A 20,310-nucleotide genomic window follows, 5' to 3' on the forward strand; every position below is an offset into this window, starting at 1 on the left:
AGCGCCTTTTGTTATTCCTAACAAACCCTCTGCACCCCCCTCCCGCCCCCCCTCCCTTTTTTGAGACAGGATCTCCCTCTGTCACCCAGGCTGGAGTGCAATAGTGTGACCTCTGCTCGCCACAACCTCTACTCTCAGGTTCAAGTGATTCTCATGCCTCAGCTACCGGAGTAGCTGGGATTACAGGCATGTGCCACCACACCCGGCTAATTCTTTGTGTTTTTAGTAAAGACGTGGTCTCCACTTTGTTGGCCAGGCTTGTCTTGAACTCCTGGCCTGAACTGATCCACCCGCCTGGGCCTCTCAAAGTGCTGGGATTACAGGCGTGAGCCCCTGTGCCAGGACCAAACCTCTTCAGATCACACCTGAGTTTATGCTAATGAGATTACTTAGGGTGCCTGCCTAGATAGCCTCAGGATGGGGCTGGTCTGGTCATTGGACAGTCTAAGTTGTTAGAGCATTGGAATTTTCAGTTCCACCCACTGAGGATGGGGTTAGAGATTGAGCTCCATAAAATCACTTGAACAATGGGATTCAGAGAGCTTCCAGAGTGATGAACTCATCAAGGTGCTGGAGGGGTGCTAAATACTGAGAGGGGGTGGAACCTCCTTGCCCCTATACATTGCCCTGTGCATCTCTTGCATTTGGCTATTCGTAAATTGTATCCTTTATAGTAAACTGGTAAGCATAAGTAAAGTGTTTCCAGGAGTTTTTGGACCTATTCTAGCAAATTAGTGAATCTGAAAATGGGGGGTTATGGGAACCAGCTGACTTTGTAGTCAAGTAGGACAGAATTTTGAGTAGCCTGGGGATCTGGTACTTGCCACTGGCATGTGACGTGAAGGCAATCTTGTGGACTGAGCCCTTAAATCTGCGGAGTCTAGTACTAATTCCTGGTAGGTAGTGTCAGAACATAATTGAAATAAAAAGAAGGACATCTGATATCTATTGAAGTTGAAGAATTGGCTGGTTCAAGTAAAAAAAACCCACATGGCATCAGAAGTGTGAGTAAAAACACTCCATCTATGGTCACCTTGTTGATAAGTAGCAGAGCCAGAATTCAAAGGTTTGAATTTTCAGCCTAGCATTTTGTATTAACTGGAAGCCCCATAGGATACAAAACATTTTGTGATGTAAATTATTTCCCCACAATGAATTATCCAAGGAATTAAAAATAATACTGTTATTTGGTTATGAATGAATTTTCTGGTGAAATTTTTTCTATTTTTCTGTTATGAAAAAATATGAAAATATCAAACCATCACACAAAAAATAGGCATATGTAAATCCAAAGTGATTTACTAAAACACTTAAGACAGCACCCAAACTCCAAAAATCCATATCTTAACGTAAGTAGTCAATGTTCTTACAAAGAAACAAAACATAAGCACACCTCTGCAGGAGATGGCTTCCTTCCCAATTGTACTTTTTCAGTTAGTCATAGCATAAAAGAAATGTAAAACTTGGCCAAAGAACCATTAACTATAGAAGCCAGAAGCTAAATAAATTGTGTAAGGATGACTTCATTTATGCAGTTGAAGTTAACCTCTCAATACAACTTGATTTTGATTGTTTTGAAAGCCAAAACTATTTTATTTAAAACCCTAATTATAATAATATCAAAAGTTTATGTACCATGGTTTTTATATAGAGGAATAGAAAAAAAATACTTCTTAAAATTGCATTTTCATATAGTAGAGCAGCAGTTCTCAAAGTCTGAAAGTATGGTCTATGGTCCAACAACAACAACATCTACATCACCTGGGGCCTTGTTAGAAATACAGATTCTCAAGACCCATTGCAGCTTTACTGAATCAGAAACTCTAGGGGTGGGGGGTCAAGCAATTTGTGTTTTAATAAGTCCTCTAGTTGATTTTGATGCAGGCTAAAGTTTGAAAACCACTGTACTATTATAAGAAGGCCAGTAATTATTTAATAGACACAGAGCAAAAGTATTTTGTGGTATGTTAATAAGGTAATAGATACAATAGTGTACTGATTTGAAATAGAAAGACATAGTAAATATTAAGTTGAAATTGATCCAAGAAACACATTTGGTTGGGGGTTTGAGGACGTAAAGGAAACTGTCACAAGTGGTAATGTAATTTTATGCATGGCTCTGAGGTGACAACTGTGGTTTATGGTTTCCTTAAAGAAAAAATACACCCCCCTCCCATATTAGTTAATAGTGCTTATCTTCATTCTTTCCCTAATTTTTATTTCCATATATAAACAAGTTGAAGATGATTCTTGTGTTCTTAAGCCTAGATATTAATTCTACTTTTGGGCTCATTAAATTCTGCATTTAAATGCTGTTCACATTTAGAACTGTGGAAAATATATCCCTTTTCAACAAAAGTATTGTAAAATCAGTATATTCTATTGCAGTCATCTTAGTGTAATTTTAGACAAATGACAAGGGTACCTAAAGAAAAGAATTATATTGACAAAGCACATCAGACCAGATGCCATGCTAACCATCAGAATTCTGCTATCACTTCCTTTGAAAATGTGCCTAAAATTAGGCTGACATCAAGCAAATGACAGATTACCTCTGGATCACTTTAATCTTCCTCATATTGTATCATTTCTAGTTTAAGCCCAAAGAAAAAAAGTCAAGAAACATTTTTCACAATTCATCCACAGCAAAATTTTCACATTATTAGAACTACAAGTTATTTGTTATGCCTAGCAAAGTTATAAAAATAATATAAATATAGTAAAAAGGATTAAAAAAAACATGATTAGTTTAATCCTTGAACATGAAAAGGCATGTACATCTCACCTCTGGAGTGACATCTCGTGGTGCAAACCCTGTTCCTCCAGTTGTTAATATCAAATTAAGTTCCTTTTCATCACACCAATCTATCAGGGTTTCCTGAAAGAAAACAATAGTATAGTCATGTGCAGAAGAACTTGCCCGCTTGCTCAAAACATCCCAGTCCTCGGACACTTTATATTCAGTGAGGAAACACAGATTCTTTTCAACAGTCAGTAAGAAAATTTTTAAGCACAATTCATGGAACAGTTTCACTCTTGATCAAAAGGCACTGAAATTTTGAGTACTTATTTTATTAATTATAGAAAATGAGGATGCAAGTATCACATTCTTGAAAGTAAATAAAACATAAGAAAAACCATAAATAAAGAGCTTATAATTAATGGCATCTGAAGTTCTTTTTAGCCATTCAAAAGACACTACTATGACAGTTATAGAGATTAGAATTACATGTCATAAAATTCTGGAGCTGGCAGGCTCTTTAGCAGATGTGCCTCTTTATTTTCTAATGAGCAACTGAAGTACAATGTGCTTAAATAATTTACAAAGTTACACACCTAGTTTGTAACAAAGTGAACTAGGATCTCTATCTGCTGACTTCTCCTATTCTTGCTAATTCTATCAACCCATCCTACATTTTAGCCATTTGCTAAAAAGGGCAATTAAGTGCTCATTAAATTATAATCATATACTTGCATTGGTATTATATTGTTTCATCACGTTTTTACAATTCAGAGTCAAAATTTAAAAATATAATTCATCATTTAATTGCCAATAACTCGTGTGAAATACAAATAGCAGGCTGATACTGAGATGTACAATACAGTGCCCTCAGTTCTCAAATTCATCAGTGACACTAAATGTAGGATGATTATTTAGAATAAATCCAAGACCTAAAAAATGATTTTTTTCCCTTTCTTTGCAGATTTGTGTTTTATTCTGGTATCATAGAAATGCAGAGCTCAGAGCTCCAAATAAAGGAAACTTTTCTGTGCAATGATTAATGAATGGCAACAAACTATTTTTTAAAAACATAAATTGTAGATAACTGAGAGCCCATCTAAAGAATTTTGATCCCTGATATAGTTATAATTTTGTTCTGAGAAAGCCCCTCAAAAATCAATGATTATTGTAATAAAGGTGCTTATAAAGTGGTTTCATAAACCAAAGTTAAAACTTCAATTGTCTGTGCTTCATTTTAAAAAGTAGAAAAGCTTAAATACTCACTCTTGTAAATAGCTCTCTATTCTTTCCGGTATATTAAAAAAAAAAAAAAAAAAAAAAAAAACAGCTGGGAGCAGTGACTCATGCCTGTAATCCCAGCACTTTGGGAGGCCGAGGCGGCTGGATCACGTAAGGTCAGGAGTTCGAGATCAGCCTGGCCAACATGGCGAAAACCCGTCTCTACTAAAAACACAAAAATTGGCCAGGCATGGTGGAGCACGCCTGTACTTCCAGCTACTCAGGAGATTGAGGCAAGAGAATCACTTGAATCTGGGAGGCAGAGGTTGCAGTAAGCTGAGATCGCGTCACTGAACTCCAGCCTGAGTGACAGAGTGAGACTCTCTCTCAGGAAAACAATAAACAAAAAACAAAACCACGGTTGATACCACAACTCAGCAATGTGTAGATTAACCGTCTTTGTTTTCCAACTGATGTACCCTAGAACACCTTAGATCTCTTTGTAACATTCCTAAGTACTTCCATTATGGAAGTGAAATGCCTGTGCCACAGTTTTCTCACCTCTGATCGCAATCCATTTATATCAGATCTTGATAAAAAGTGATATGAAATCCAAGTTGCATCAACAAAATATCTAAACACCAAAATGTTTATATCAAATACCAACTTTCAGTATTAATATTAAGAGGGTATTCAAACTTTCAAATTTTAAGATGCTAATAAAGATAGTAAAAATGGTCCCTTTATACTGAAGAATGCTCCTGTTTTGCCTCAGATAATACTTCCTTATAAGATAATTCATCTGTTGACTAAGTAAAAATTTATGAAGTATCTACCATGTATTAAGTGTTAAAAGTTAAAAATAAGAGGAACACTGACTCAGATTTCAAAGAGCCAATAGTCAAGTAATGGTTCTCAACCTTGAGTGCACAACGGAATTAACTGCGGAAATTAAAAAATACTTGAGTCTCACCTCTTTGGTATAGCTTAGGCACTGGGATATTTAAAAGCTTCCCAGGTAATTCTAAAATGTAGCCAGCAACTGAAAACTACTAGTCTAAGAAGACAATCTGTTCAATTACTCAAGGGTAAATTTCACAGATAGTTGGGTAGGCCCACAAAGAATTCACACAGTTTGGCCGGGCACGGTGGCTCAAGCCTGTAATCCCAGCACTTTGGGAGGCCGAGACGGGCGGATCCCGAGGTCAGGAGATCGAGACCATCCTGGCGAACACTGTGAAACCCCGTCTCTACTAAAAAATACAAAAAACTAGCCGGGCGAGGTGGCGGGCGTCTGTAGTCCCAGCTACTCGGGAGGCTGAGGCAGGAGAATGGCGTGAACCCGGGAGGCGGAGCTTGCAGTGAGCTGAGATCCGGCCACTGCACTCCAGCCCCGGCGACAGAGCAAGACTCCGTCTCAAAAAAAAAAAAAAAAAAAGAATTCACACAGTTTAAAATCAGTTTTTGGCCGGGCGCGGTGGCTCACGCCTGTAATCCCAGCACTTTGGGAGGCCGAGGTGGGTGGATCACAAGGTCAGGAGGTGGAGGCTAGCCAGGCCAAGATGGTGAAACCCTGTCTCTACTAAAAATACAAAAATTAGCCAGGCACGGTGGCAGGTGCCTGTAATCCCAGCTACTTGGGAGGCTGAGGCAAGAGAATCGCTTGAACAAGGGAGGCAAAGGTTGTAGTGAGCTGAGAATGTGCCACTGTACTCTAGCCTGGGTGACAAAGCAAGACTCCATCTCAAAACAAACAAACAAAAATCAGTTTTACCACAGTAATATTACTAAAGTTTTTCTATTTCCAGGATGGATAACCGGTAACACTTAATGTATAGATTTGTTTCACTTGAATAACATTTGTTATCTTGAGAGCAGTTAAGAATCTATTCAAGCATTTGGGAGGTAATATTTTGTTGGCCAAAGTAGCTAATGTTATGTATGGCAGATTTCATGTGAGCAAAAGTTTTAGTAAGGCTTTTAGATTTTAAGACAAAATAGAAATCCTATCATTCAGTCACTTGTTTTTCAAAACAAAAGAATTCTTCCTCACCCACCAGTATAGAATTCCAGTTTTCCAGGGCCGTAGCTGTCATGCATCTGATTCATTAATTCATTTAACAAGAAAATATTTCAGGGCAAACTTTTATTCAGGTACTTCCTTAGAGAACAGCAATGCAAAGATAAATAAGGCAGTGTTTCTAGTCTCAAGGATTCAGTCAAGTAGAGGAGCTCTTTGTCTATAGTTTTCTAGAATCTTGTTACTAAAAGTATGATCTGAGAACTGACACCAGTGGTGTTATGGAATTAGAAATACACAATTTGAAGTTCCATCCAAGATCTACTGAATCAGAAGCTGCATTTTAAGAAAGATACCTCAAGGTGATGTATGTATACATATTAAACTGAACTATGTGCCACATTAGATACTGAGTGTTTTTTCTATCATGTTAAAAAAGCAGTTTATCTTAGCTATTTACTGTACCAATTTATTAAATTTATCTCAGTAATTTATCTTAGCTTACTTAGAAAGCAATTTATCTTGCCATATTTGTTTCTGTACCTGTTAGATCCACTGTATTCTGAGAAAACTTTAATATTCAGCTGCCTATATCAAATGAGGGGTCATTGAAGATTTTTTTCATGAAAGCAACTTATGAAAAATCCCTCTGCATCTGTTGCAAAAGTGAGGCTGAGGACATTGTTTATTTTAGTGATTAACTTTTCCTTATGTGGAGAATATTTCTTTAAAAAATTATTGCCTTGCATTTCTAGTATTCCATTCCATTCATCTTCAGTAGAACAAAGGTGTATCACAAAAATCCCCCTCTTAATATCTCACAAAATCAACATAAAAGAGGAAAAACCTCCACAAGCAACAATCAAATAAGCAAATGACAGAGCTTCATAAGTCTCAAAAGTTGGATGGTTAAGGACAGAAACAAAAGATCTTTGAGACTCATAATTCATCATTGTGAGGCTCCTAATGCTACTCTGGACTCCACAGAGGTCATAATGGTGAATTCTCGAAATCTTACAAATTCTCATGAATACCTCTAAATTTACAGAGATACAAACTAAAAGAGACTCCATATCTTTTTCTTATTTAAGCAGCTTCTATAAGAAACATGCAATGGAGGGCTGATCACATTCAAGATGAAGGTTCTAGAAACGAATGCACACTGAATTGAAAAACTAATCTTAAACTTGATGACACTCCCCACATAATCATGAGCTAAACCCTTATCTAGGAAGAAAAATTCTAGCACTGGACATTAATAAAATTTCAGAAGAGCAGAGTATTCCAACAAAGACTATATGTTGTCTCTGGTCTTGCTTCACCTATTTTTTTTTCTGTACAAGTTCCAGATCTGATACAGTCTGGGCTTTTTGTTTTTCTTCCTACATCTCTGCAATAAGTTTGAAATAAGCACTAATTTGAGGACGGGATATTGTTTTATCAGTTTTTTTTTTTCTGAAAAATCATATAATAAACAGAAATTTGAAGGAGAGGGTAGGTGGGAAGAAAGGTAATAGTGCAAATATCCTTATCTTTCATAGCAAGATTCAACCAATCGTGTCTAAGGTTTAAAATACAGTTAACATTTGACTGTAACCTATTAATGATTTTCCTATTTTTTAAAATTTAGAGGGATTTCAGCATATATCTCATAATAAAAAAGTTATTTCAAAGTCAATAGGCTCTTTTACTCAGTTCCCTTTTCTTCTGTTTAAGTGCAAATAAATGCTACTATATATTAGCTTCAGAAAATTATCCTAATTGTTTATATAGCTATGTCTTTCACTCATTTAAACATCCATACATTCTTCTAGCTACATAATAGTCATTGAAGGATGATGGAATGTTTTATAAACAATGTTAATATTGACTACTCTTGGGTAGTTAAATTTGAAGTATATTTTATTTTTTTACTCCTTTTTTACATTTTTGCCTTGTTTGAATTCTTTGTCATTTGTATGCTCATTCAAAAATAAAGGGATTTCAATAGCCAACGTGGTCCTAAGGAAAAAAACAAAGGTGGAGGTATCCTGCTACTTGACTTCAAACTATACTATAGGGCTACAGTAACCAAAACAGCATGGTATTGGTACAAAAAGACACTGGACCAATGGAACAGAATAGAGAACCCTGAAATAAGACCACATACCTACAACTGTCTGATCTTTGACAAACCTGACAAAAACAAGCAATAGGGACAGAATAGAGAACCCAGAAATAAGACGACACACCTACAACTCTCTGATCTTTGACAAATGTGACAAAAACAAGCAACAACCTATTCAATAAAAGGTTCTGGGAGAACTGGTTAGCCATATGCAGAAAATTGAAACTGGACCCCTTCCTTACATCATATACAAAAATTAACTTAAAATGGATTAAAGACTTAAATATAAAACCCAAAACTATAAACACCCTGGAAGACAACCTAGGCAATACCATTTAGGACATAGGCATGGGCAAAGAATTCATGACAAAGACACTAAAAGCAATTGCAACAAAAGCAAAAATTGTCAAGTGGGATTTAATTAAACTAAAGAACTTCTGTACAGCAAAAGAAACTATCGAAAAAGTAAACAGACAACCTACAAAATGGGAAATAATTTTTTGCCCACTATGCATCTGACAAAGGTCTGATATCCAGCATTTGCAAGGAACTTAAATAAATTTACAAGAAAAAAATCATAAAAAAGTGGGGAAAGGACATGAACAGACACTTCTCAAAAGAAGGTATACATGTGTCCCATAAGAATATGAACAAAAGCTCAACATCATTGATTAGCAAAATGCAAATCAAAACAACAATGAGATATCATCTCATGCAAGTCAGAATGACTATTACTAAAAAGTCAAATAATAACAGATGCTGGTAAGGTTGTGGAGAAAAAGGGACACTTTTACACTGTTGGTGGGAGTGTAAATTAGTTCAACTATTATGGAAGACAGTGTCGCGATTCCTCAAAGACCTACACACAGAAATACCATTCGACTCAGAAATCCCATTACTGAGTATATACCCAAATGATTATAAATCATTATATTATAAAGACTCATGCATATGTACATTCATTTCAGCACTATTCACAATAGCAAAGACATGGAAACAACCAAAATGCCCATCAATGACAGACTGGATAAAGAAAATGTGGTACCCATATACCATGCAATACTATGCAGCCACAGAAAACAATGAGATCATGTTCTTTGCAGGGACACGGATGGAGCTGCATCCCATTATCCTTAGCAAACTAATGCAGGAACAGAAAACCAAATACCACATGTTCTGACTTAGAAGTGAAAGCTAAATGATGAGAACACATGGGGGAACAATACACACTGGGACACGTTGAAGAGTGGAGGGTGAGAGGAGGGAAAGAAGCAGGAAATATAACTAATGGGTACTAGGCTTAATACCTGGTGATGAAATAATCTGTACAACCAACCCTCATGACATATGTTTACCTATGTAACAAACTTACACATTCTACACATGTACCCCTAAACTTCAATTTAAAGTTAAAAAAATAGAGGGATTATAAACATTTATTCATTCTTCATTCTGATACTTAGTGCTCATGGTCAGTAAGTTTAGAGACAAATTTTATACTTAATAATTACACTTATACTACTGTGGTAAATTAAATACGGTTATACAGTCATTGTAGATCCTCCTGTCAGGAGGTGGGGTCTATTTCCACAACCCTTGCCAACTGGGCTGGATTTCTGACTTGATTTGATCAATGGAATGGGGCAATAAGTTATGGTGTGGCAGTTCTGAAGCCTAGGTCTCAAAAGGTTTTCATTCTTCTGTCTTCACTCTTTGGTAAACTTCTACTACCATGTCAGGAAGGCTGGGCTGGAAAATGGAATGATGGGTGACCATTTGGAGAGAAGGGTCTAGTGGAATAGCCAGCACCAAGGTCCCACGCATCTGAGTGAGGCTTAGATTCTTCAGACCCAACTGAGCTGACATTATGTCAGCTACATGAGTGACCTTAGACTCATGTGGCTGAAATAATGAGACCAGAAGAAGATATTCCCACTCAAAAAGCCCAGACTTGTGAAAAATAACAAATCACTATATGTGTTAAAGCCACCAAATTTTGTGATGGTTTTTAATGTAACAATACACTATAAAAACAACTACTTTCACAGTTAACATTTTGGCATCCTCTTCTTTTTCTGACTATTTCCAATTTGTATTTCATTAATGATAACTTTATCTTTTATAAAAAGCTTCAGAATAGTTCTAAAGGTAAGCTTGATGTGTTATATTTAAATAAATTGGCAGAAAGTCTTAAGAATATGATTATATGTTAATTTTCAGTTTAAGAAACATGCAAATACCTAGTATGTGCAATGAATATGCCTAGAATGTGCCATAAATATATATATATACACACATACAAACATACATATGTATTATTTTAAAAACCATGACAAATGTGCTTGATGTTACAGACGTCAGAGATATGAACAAATTAATATAACATAATAGATTAGTGTATTATGGTGTTATTAGAGATGGTATACTTAAGAAAACTGTTTCAGAAATACATGTATTTATAAACAGATAATGTTTTCTTTACATTTATTTAACAATAATAAAAAACATCATTATAGAAATTTTTAGCAAAATTACTTTTGCCAAAGAGTAAACAACTCATCAAAGAGAAAGACAGGGACAGTAATAGAGCTAAGAGAGAGTAAGTTTACTAAGTCATCATTCTTTGTATCTATCTGGAGCCTTATACTCATCCATTATAATAGACATTTTTTTTTTGTCTCAATCTCTTTGAGTTCAGCTTTGATTTTGGTTATTTCTTGTCTTCTGCTAGCTTTGGGATTTGTTTGGTCTTGGTTCTCTAGTTCTTTTAGTTGTGATGTTAGATTGTTAACTGGAGATCTTTCTAACTTTTTGATGTGGGCATTTAGTTCTATAAATTTCCCTCTTTTTTTTTTTTTTTTATTTTGAGACAGAGTCTTGCTCTGTCACCCACACTGGAGTGCAGTGGTGCGATCTTGGCTCACTGCAAGCTCTGCCTCCCAGGTTCACGCCATTCTCCTGCCTCATCCTCCCGAGTAGCTGGGACTACAGGCACCTGCCACCACGTCTGCCTAATTTTTGTTGTATTTTTAGTAGACACAGGGTTTCACCATCTTAGCCAGGATGGTCTCGATCTCCTGACCTGTGATCGCCTGCCTCGGCCTCCCAAAGTGCTGGGATTACAGGCGTGAGCCACCGTGCCTGGCCTAAATTTCCCTCTTAACACTGCCTTATCTGTGTCTCAGAGATTCTGGTATGTTGTATTTTTGTTCTCATTAGTTTCAAAGAACTTAGTGATTTTTGCCTTAATTTCATTATTTACCAAACAGTCATTCAGGAGCAGGTTATTCAGTTTCCACACAATTGTACGGTTGTGAGTAAATTTCTCCGTCTTGATTTCTAATTTGATTGCACTATGGTCCTAGAGATTGTTTGTTATGATTTCAGTTCTTTTGTATTTCCTCAAGAGTGTTTTACTTCTGATGATGTGATCAATGTTAGGGTATATGCCATGTGACAATAACAAGAACACTGCTGTGTGGAGAGTTCTTTAGATATCTATCAGGTCCATTTGACTCAGGGCTGAGTTCAGGACCTGAATATTTGTTAATTTTCTTTCTCTGTGATCTGTCTAATATTGTCAGTGGGGTGTTAAAGACTTCCACTATTAATGTGTGGGAGTCTAAGTGTTTTTGAAGGTCCCTAAGAACCTGCTTTATGAATGTGGGTGCTCCTGTGTTGGTGCATATATATTTAGGAGACTTAGATCTTCTTGTTGATTTGAACCTTTTACCATTACGTAATGCCCTTCTTTGTCTTTTATAACCTTTGTTGGTTTAAAGTCTCTTTTGTCAGAAAGGAGAACTGCAACCCTTATCTTTTTCTGTTTTCCATTTGCTTGGTAGATTTGTTTCCATCCCTTTATTTTGAACCAATGTGTGCCATTGTATGTGAGATGGGTCTCTTGAAGACAGCGTATCAATGGGTCTTGGTTCTTTATCCAGCTTGCCACTCTGTGTTTTTAATTGGGGCATTTAGCCCATTTACATTTAAGGTTAGTATTGATATGTGTGGATTTGATCCTGTCATCATGATGTTAGCTGGTTACTTTGCAGACATATGTGGTTGCTTTGTAGTGTCACTGATCTGTGCACTTCAATGTGTTTTTGGAGTGGCTGTTAATGGTCTTTCCTTTCCACATTTAGTGCTTCCTTCAGGAACTCTTATAAGGTAGGTCTGGTAGTAACAAATTTCCTTAGCATTTGCTTGTCTGAAAAGGATCTTGTTTCTCCTTTGCTTATAAAGTTTAGTTTGGGCAGATATGAAATTCTGGGTTGGAATTCCTTTTAAAAATACTGAATACTGGGCCCCAGTCTTTTCTAGCTTGTAGGGTTTCAGCTGAGACGTCTGCTGTTAGTTGGATGGGCTTCACTTTGGAGGTGACCTGACCTTTCACTCTAGCTGCCTTTAACATGTTTTCTTTCATTTTTACTTGGGAGAATCTGATGGTTACCTGTCTTGGGGATGATCTTCATGTGAAGTATCTTACTGGAGTTCTCTGCATTTCCTGAATTTGAATGTTGGCCTCTCTAGCTAGGCTGGGGAAGTTCTCATGGATGATACCTGAAACATGTTTTCCAAGTTGGTTTCATTATCCCCATCTCTTTCAGAGACACCAATCAGTTGCAGATTCAATCTCTTTACATAATCCTATATTTCTTGGAAGTTTTGTTCATTCCTTTTCATGCCTTTTTTTTCCTTTCTATCCTTGTCTGCCTGTTTTATTTCTGAAAGCCAGCCTTTAAGCTCTGAGATTCTTTTCTCAGCTTGGTCTATTCTGCTATTAATAATTGTGATTGCATTATGAACTTCCTGCAGTGTGTTTTTCAGCTCTATCAGGTTGGTTATGTTCTTTTCCGTACTGGCTATTTTGTCTGTCAACTCCCGCCATGTTTTATCATGATTTTTACCTTCTTTACACTGGGTTTCAACATACTCCTGTAGCTCAATGATCTTCATTTCTACCCATATTCTGAATTGTATTTCTATCATTTCAGCCATCTGAGCCTTGTTCTGAACCCTTGCTGGAGAGATGGTGTGGTCATCTGGAAGAAAGAAGGCACTCTAGCTTTTTGAGTTTTCAGCATTCTTGCACTGATTCTTTCTCACTTTTGTGGGCTTATTTATCTTCAATCTTTGAGGTTGCTGACCTTTGGATATTTTTTCTTTTATCCTATTTGATAACCTTGAGGGTTTGATTATGGTATAAGATGGATTCATCTGACTGGAAGAATCCAATCTTGTTTTTGGAATATTTTTGGAGGCCAATGCTCAGCTCCCAACTCCTGGACTGTGTGCTTTAACTCTGGGATATTTGCATTGGGCCCCAATTTTGACCTCTTTGAGGTAGAGTCCATTGTGCTGGGGGTTCTGAGGTGCAGCATCTGCAGAAGAGTGCTAACAGATGCAGGGGTGCCTGCCTCCCTACAGGTGTTCACCATAGTGGTGGAGGTCACACAGCTGTTGGGGGATAGGGGGCCCCTACTGGAGACTGTGCTGTTGCAATGGAGGTGGTGTTGGCTTGAGGGCGGGGTGCTGGCCAGCACCGATCTGGGTGCCTTCTCTGTGCCCCTCAAATGAGTGACTGTTCAGGGTGTGGGATGATCCACAGTTCTTTGTGCAATGTTAGTACAAGGGCTGGGTGCTGACAGGAGTGAGACTTGCCAGCTCTGTGCTTGCCAAGGGTGTCTGCAATGATGGTCAGTAAGGGAAGGGGGCAGACTGTGCTCCTCTGTGCTGGCTGGGCAGGTAAAGCAAAAGCCACCTGTGCAGACATGCATCAGCAAACTGATGTGGGGAGTACCATGGGTCTGAGAAAGCTGCACAGGCTGGGGAGGGAGTATGCAGGCTGGTGCGTGGCCATAGGCATGCCTCGTTGAAGCTCTCTACCAGTCAGGCATGGTCCATCAGTGCTGAAGTTATGGCGTGGGCACCCAGGGACCTCAACACTACCCTGCCAGCAGGCATGGCCAGGCTAGGGCCCCAGGATATGGCAGCAGACCAAGGGGTGCTCAGGTCAGACCAGCCCTGTCTGCTGTGCAAGACTGCCCTTGACAGATAAGGTCCAACAGTTCCCCTAGGACTAAAGTTACTTAGGGGAGCAAGCCAAGTCTAGGGGGATGGCTGTCCCTGGCCATGCTCCACTACAGTTACTTCTGCACCAAACCCTCTGGGCTCCACATCAGCTGGCTTGCTGCCCTTAAGATTTCTCTAAGTAACTCTCCCTGCCACCTCATGTGTCTGTGGTGGTTGAGGGGTCCCCTCTTGCTGGGGTTCCAGAGGCCCATGGTGAGAGTGGGTTGCTCCTTGCCAGTTCAACTCACCCATGCTTCTGGAGTTGTTGTGGTTCAAAAATGAGTCCTGGTGCACAGAAGCCCATGCAGCATTCCCAGCTTTCTCTTCCTTTAGCCCAGCTTCTGTGTCTTCTCTCAGTCCACTCTTGATGCCTTCCCTGTAAAGATCTGTTAAAAGCATGCCTGTTGTCTCAGTACATCCATGGGAGCTGTTCCACTTGTCTGTGTCTAGTCGGCCATCTTGCCCTTGCCCCTGCAAACCATTCTTTTAGTGTTTTTTGTTGTCATTTGTTTGAATTCAATTATAAAATAATTATAAAAGATATTGAGTTTATAATAGGCACTATTAGCAAAACATACACAAAAAATTAAATGTTGTATAAATACTTGATTAGAAATGGTACTTTTCTCTAACATTATAACTTTGACTTCAGTAAAAAAAATTATATAAAGGAATCAGACTGTCAGTAAGGGTAGTTTATAGAACTCTTAAACTAGCTATACTACTGTCTACTACTAAATTGATACTGTATAGCCTATAAAAAATGCTAAGCTAAAATACTGAATTATCTTTAGTGCAGTTTCTCTCCTGTAGTCAAAAATAATTTTCCAGAGTAAAATCTGGAATATTTTCTAATTTTCCTTTTATTCTACATATAATTTCAACATGCACGGATACATTAATATGTTCCAACAGTAAACAATGGTTGAGGTGTTCCCTCAACACTCCCTCCCCAGCCTGTGCAGTTTTCCCAGACCTGTGGCACTCCCCACATCACTTTGCTGATGCATCTCTGCACAGGTGGCTTTTGCTTTACTTGCCCAGCCAGCACACAGGAGCACAGTAGGTCCCCCTCCCTTGCTGACCACCATACACAAATAAGTAGGAATAAATTTTGTTGGTCTGAAAGCAGTTCAAACTGCTTTATAGAGCTGGATTAGATAGTTTTATTTCATGATGCTATATGTTTACTAAATGATTTCACTGGCTCAGGTGGCGCCTTAGATTTAAAGAAGATACCCTTAAACACTTTTCAGCTACTTTATTTTTCACTTCTTAGATTCCTATTTGGTTCTTTTTCATAGTTTCTATTTTTTTTTTCTGCTAAGATTTCCTATCTCTTAATTCATTACAGGCCTATGTTCCTTTACTACTGGATTATGATTATAGAAGCTGCTTTAGAATTTTTGTCTGTTAATTCCAATAGGTAGGTCATCTTGGGGTTAGTCTCAATTGATTATCTTTTCTCTCAAGAATAGGTCATGTTTACTTGTTTCTTTGTAAAATAATTTCAGACTATATGCTGGACACTGAATGATATGTTAAATAGACACTGGATTTTGTTATATTATTGATTTTTTAAAATTTTAGTAAGCAATGATTTAGGCAGATCTAACTGCAAACTCTGCTAAGCAGGGGATGGCAATTCAAATTTCAGTTCAATCGCTTTAGCCCTAGTTGTGCTGTTTGTAGTCCACCCAGCTCATTCATGGCTCAGAGGTCAGCCAGAAATATAGGGAGTTTATATACAGAATTTCAGGCTCCCCTCTTTGGCTCTCTCCTTTCTAGGATTTCCCTTTTTACTTTAATGCAGCTATAGTTTCCCCAAACTGTTCTTGTAGCCAATAAGTCAGCAGGTTTTAGCTGCCAATTAGACCAGACTGGGGCCTACTCTCAGGCTAAAAGTTATAAGTATGGGATAATCAACCAGTGCCTTCTTCCAAATGGTAGAATCTGCCTACTTTATAGATCACTCTCCAGTGCTTTCAGATAGTTATTGTTTGTTTGTTTGGTTTAGAGTTTATATTAGTTATTTGTGATACAGATAGGAGCTCTAATAGGAGCCATTCAACTATACTGGAATGAAGCTTACTCTCAAAGTAGCTTAAACACCTATTATTTTATTTGTCAATAAAATGTAGTATCAACTCCATGAGTTTGGCATTTCAAGCCATTTTACTCACTGTTCTAGAATATGCAATATGCAAAAAATGGATGACTATGTGTAAGAGATTTAATTAAATGTATCATCTGTTATACAATTGTAAACTAGGTTATAGAAATGACAGTTGGTAAAAAATAGATTTTCTATATTTTAAACTGTTCATATATATATATATATATATAATTTTTTTTTTTTTTTTGCTGAATGTAAGGGTAGTCTTAAGTGATTTTTATGATTCTTAAAATACATGCTTACTAAAAAGACCAAAAATAATTCAATTGACAAAAAAGTATAAGGAAATTTAAAAATCACAAACATTTTCTTAGATAACCAATTTAAAACCTTTGTTGACCATACTTCACAAATATTCTCACACACAAAAAAATACACACACATGAATTTTTTCTGTCCTTCCAAGAATGACAAATCCTTTGTTTTTACATTTTATTTTATTTTTAGATTCAGGAGTGCATGTGCAGATTTGTTACACGGGTATATTGCATGATGCTGAGGTTTGGGCTTCTAATGATCTCACTGCCCAAGTAGTGAACATAGTACCCAATAGGTAGTTTTTCAACCCTTGCCCCCACTCTGCTCCTCCCTGCTTTTGAAATCCCCAGGGTTTATTGTTTCCACACATGGATGTTTTAATTTGCATTTTCAATTTGACAATATGTCATAAATAATCAATTTGTATTAACAAATTTAGTTCACTATAATTATTTTAAGTCTGCACAATATTCTATCTACTTTAAAAACTACTTTTAGTTTTTCACATTGACAAACAACACTTTACCTTTATCAATTTTCTGACTGTGAGGCAGGGAAGTAGAAGCAGAGGTAATAGAAAAGGAATAGGTTTGAGGGTAAGACAGACTTGGGTACCCATTCCAGTTTTAGTCTACTTACTAGCTTTGTGCTCATAGGCAAGTTATTGAAACTTGGACCACCATTAGGAGAATGAAAGGAAATGAGAACAGAAAGCATCTGATATAAATCTGGGTATATAACAGGAACTAAAAAATTAAGTGCCTCTTTGTATGTACACATACACACACAAAGATTATAAAACTATTATGAAAGCAAAAGTACTTGGCCAAATCATATTACTACTGACTTCTGTATATACCAAAATTTGATGTGAGAATACATCTTCATATTATTATATATTAGTAAGAAAAAGAAGAATTTCTGTGATAGTTTCATTACCTTGTCTCAAACATCAATGACATATTTTGGTCAAAGTTTCATACATAATGTCACTTTTCCTTTGAACATTTTATTCCATGATGAATATAGTTAAGACAAACAATTAGGCATGGATAATATATATTATGTAATTAACTAAACTATATTAATATTTTAAAAAATCATTTTTTTGAGACGGAGTCTCGCTCTGTCACCCAGGCTGGAGTGCAGTGGCCGGATCTCAGCTCACTGCAAGCTCCGCCTCCCGGGTTTACGCCATTCTCCTGCGTGAGTCTCCAGAGTAGCCCCGTCTCTACTAAAAAATACAAAAAACTAGCCGGACTTTAAAAAATCTTTAACAAAAGACATCTGGAAACAGTTTTATTATTTAGTTCACTAATATTTAGCCCTATGGAGAATATAGAGGTCTGGCTTTCAAATAATTTTTAGTAATTGGCACTATGGTTTAGTTTTCCAGTAGTAAAGAAACACTGATACTACAGATGTTACTACAGACTTTATATGTCTATATAAATACATGTATTTATATGTAAAGAGTAGTGGAGGAAATTCATTTTAGTAAGGTTAAAGAAGTATAATAATCTGATGGAATTTTAGCCAAGACTTCTGTGTAAAGATATTATATAATAGTAAGAGGAACAATAGAACACTGATCTATCTATAGGCAGCAAAAAATAGCAAAAAGACAGGTAGGTTTAATCTATCTTTTCAAAGAGAGCCAAGAACTATTCTCTTTACCAGATCAGAATGTTCTGATTTGAGAGGAAAATTACCTACTCCACATTATACAATGATAATACTACATTCTGCTTTAAAAAAATAAGGGACTAGGTGATCAAATACAGTAGAGATAAAACCTGACTATTTGATATTTTATACTTGAAAGTGTTGCATTTCTTCTACCAATCCTCTGGGATGCTCTTACTCTGAGAATAACATAGTAAAGCGTACTCTCAGTTAAGTGAATAGTACCAGAAGAGAAAACAAAAGGGGTGAAAATCGTTAACACTGAACAAATAAGAAATAAGGACTACACTATTTAATTGGAGGAGCAAATAGATTTCCACTTGTATGGTGTTACTTGTATACCCTAAAGACTCCTAATAGTCATTATTCCCCCAAACTATGCTGCTTCTTTTGAATTCCTTAACTCAGGGACTGGGACTCTTATGAAATTGTCTAAGTGAAAACACTGAATTAACCTTTAATTGTATTTCTTGTTTCTGAAGTCTATTTGAATCACATCACATAGTTTTCCTTTACTATGTAAGTACTTTGCTAAGTACTTTACAAATATTTAATATTCATAATGACAACAGTAGGTTTTATTATTATTTTTTAGGAAAACTCAGAATGGTTAAGATAAAGACAAGGTCACCATCCTATTAAGGTGCAGAGCTTGCTTTATTAACCACTGTGATATACCCCCAATACTTTCCATTCCTGTTGCCACAGGCATTAGCCTTATTTTTATCATCATTCACCTAGATTGCTATTAAGCACACTAAGTGGTCTGTCTCTGTCTCTTTCCAATCCATTTTCATAAAAACAGCATATCCCCTGAAACAAATCTGAAAATGTCTTTCCTCTGCTTCAAAATCTTTAGAAACTACGCCCCCGACCAAAACATACAGTTCCTTTAAAATGTGACTCCAGCCTAACTTACCTTCTTATTTCCTGCAAATAGAATTAATAATCCCTTGACTTTAGACACACTTGAACTTCCGAAAACCACAGTGCTTATTTACATTTAGTATATTTGTTCGTATTTCTTTTGCTTTAGAAGTCGTTCCCATCATGTTCTCCATGAAGAATTCCTTGACTCTATGGTTGGAATTAGTCACTGTTTCCTCTGTGTTCCAAAATATTTTATACATATCTAAAATATATGCATATTTTTTGAGACGAAGTCTCATCATGTTGCCCAGACTGGAGTGCAGTGGTGCGATCTTGGCTCACTGCAACCTCTGCCTTCCGGTTTCAAGCGATTCTTCTGCCTCAGCCTCCTGAGAAGCTGTGATTACAGGCTCAGGCCACCATGCCCGGCTAATTTTTATATTTTTATTAGAGACGAGGTTTTACCATGTTGGTCAGGCTGGTCTAAAACTCCTGACCTCATGATCTGCCTGCCTCAGCCTCCCAAAGTGCTGGGATTACAGGTGTGAGCCACTGCGCCTGGCCTAAAATATTTTATACATAAATTTGATATAGAATTTGTTTTACAATGACTATCTCTTGCAGCTGCCACTGAATTCCTTCAAGATCACTCACTTAACAAATATTTACTATAACTGAAAGATAGTCAAGCCAATGCATTAGAATTAGGAATTTCTGTTCAGCAAAGACACTTTTAAGTGAGTAAAAAGGCAAACAACCGAGGAGGAGAATAAATTCATATCTAAAATTTATAAGATTCATATCTAAAATTTATAAGAAATACCTACTAATAAGAAAAAGATAAGTAACCTAATTCTTAAAAAGTAGAAAAGACTTAGACACTTCACAAAAGAAGAGATCCCAATGGCCAATAAAGACATGAAAATATGTTTAATAACACCTATCATCAGTGAAAAAAATTAAAAACATATTTTGCTGTCACTATTTACATTCCAAAATGACTAAAATGGAAAAAGACTGATAATACTGTTAGTAAGAATGTGAAGCAAAACAGAGTTCTCATAAAATGTTGAAGAGAATATAAACTGGTATATCTATTTGAGAAAGGTGCAGATTCTAGTATGCAGAATTCATTTGCATACTCCACGACTCGGTAG

General features: G+C 36.9%; 1 protein-coding gene across 14 annotated transcripts in view; it reads right to left on the reverse strand.

Annotated features, from left to right (window-relative positions):
• The window catches only part of GPHN (gephyrin), a 791,686-nt gene that overhangs the window by 377,020 nt on the left and 394,356 nt on the right, over positions 1-20,310 (reverse strand). For all 14 annotated transcript variants that reach the window (XM_033187698.1, XM_033187697.1, XM_033187683.1 and 11 more), the window contains exon 4: positions 2,786-2,878. In XM_033187698.1, the coding sequence (XP_033043589.1) occupies positions 2,786-2,878 (93 nt within the window). The remainder of the gene's footprint in view (positions 1-2,785; positions 2,879-20,310) is intronic.

The sequence above is a fragment of the Trachypithecus francoisi genome, unplaced genomic scaffold (genome assembly GCF_009764315.1).
Source record: "Trachypithecus francoisi isolate TF-2019V2 unplaced genomic scaffold, Tfra_2.0 Lachesis_group3, whole genome shotgun sequence".
NCBI classification, from domain to species: domain Eukaryota; kingdom Metazoa; phylum Chordata; class Mammalia; order Primates; family Cercopithecidae; genus Trachypithecus; species Trachypithecus francoisi.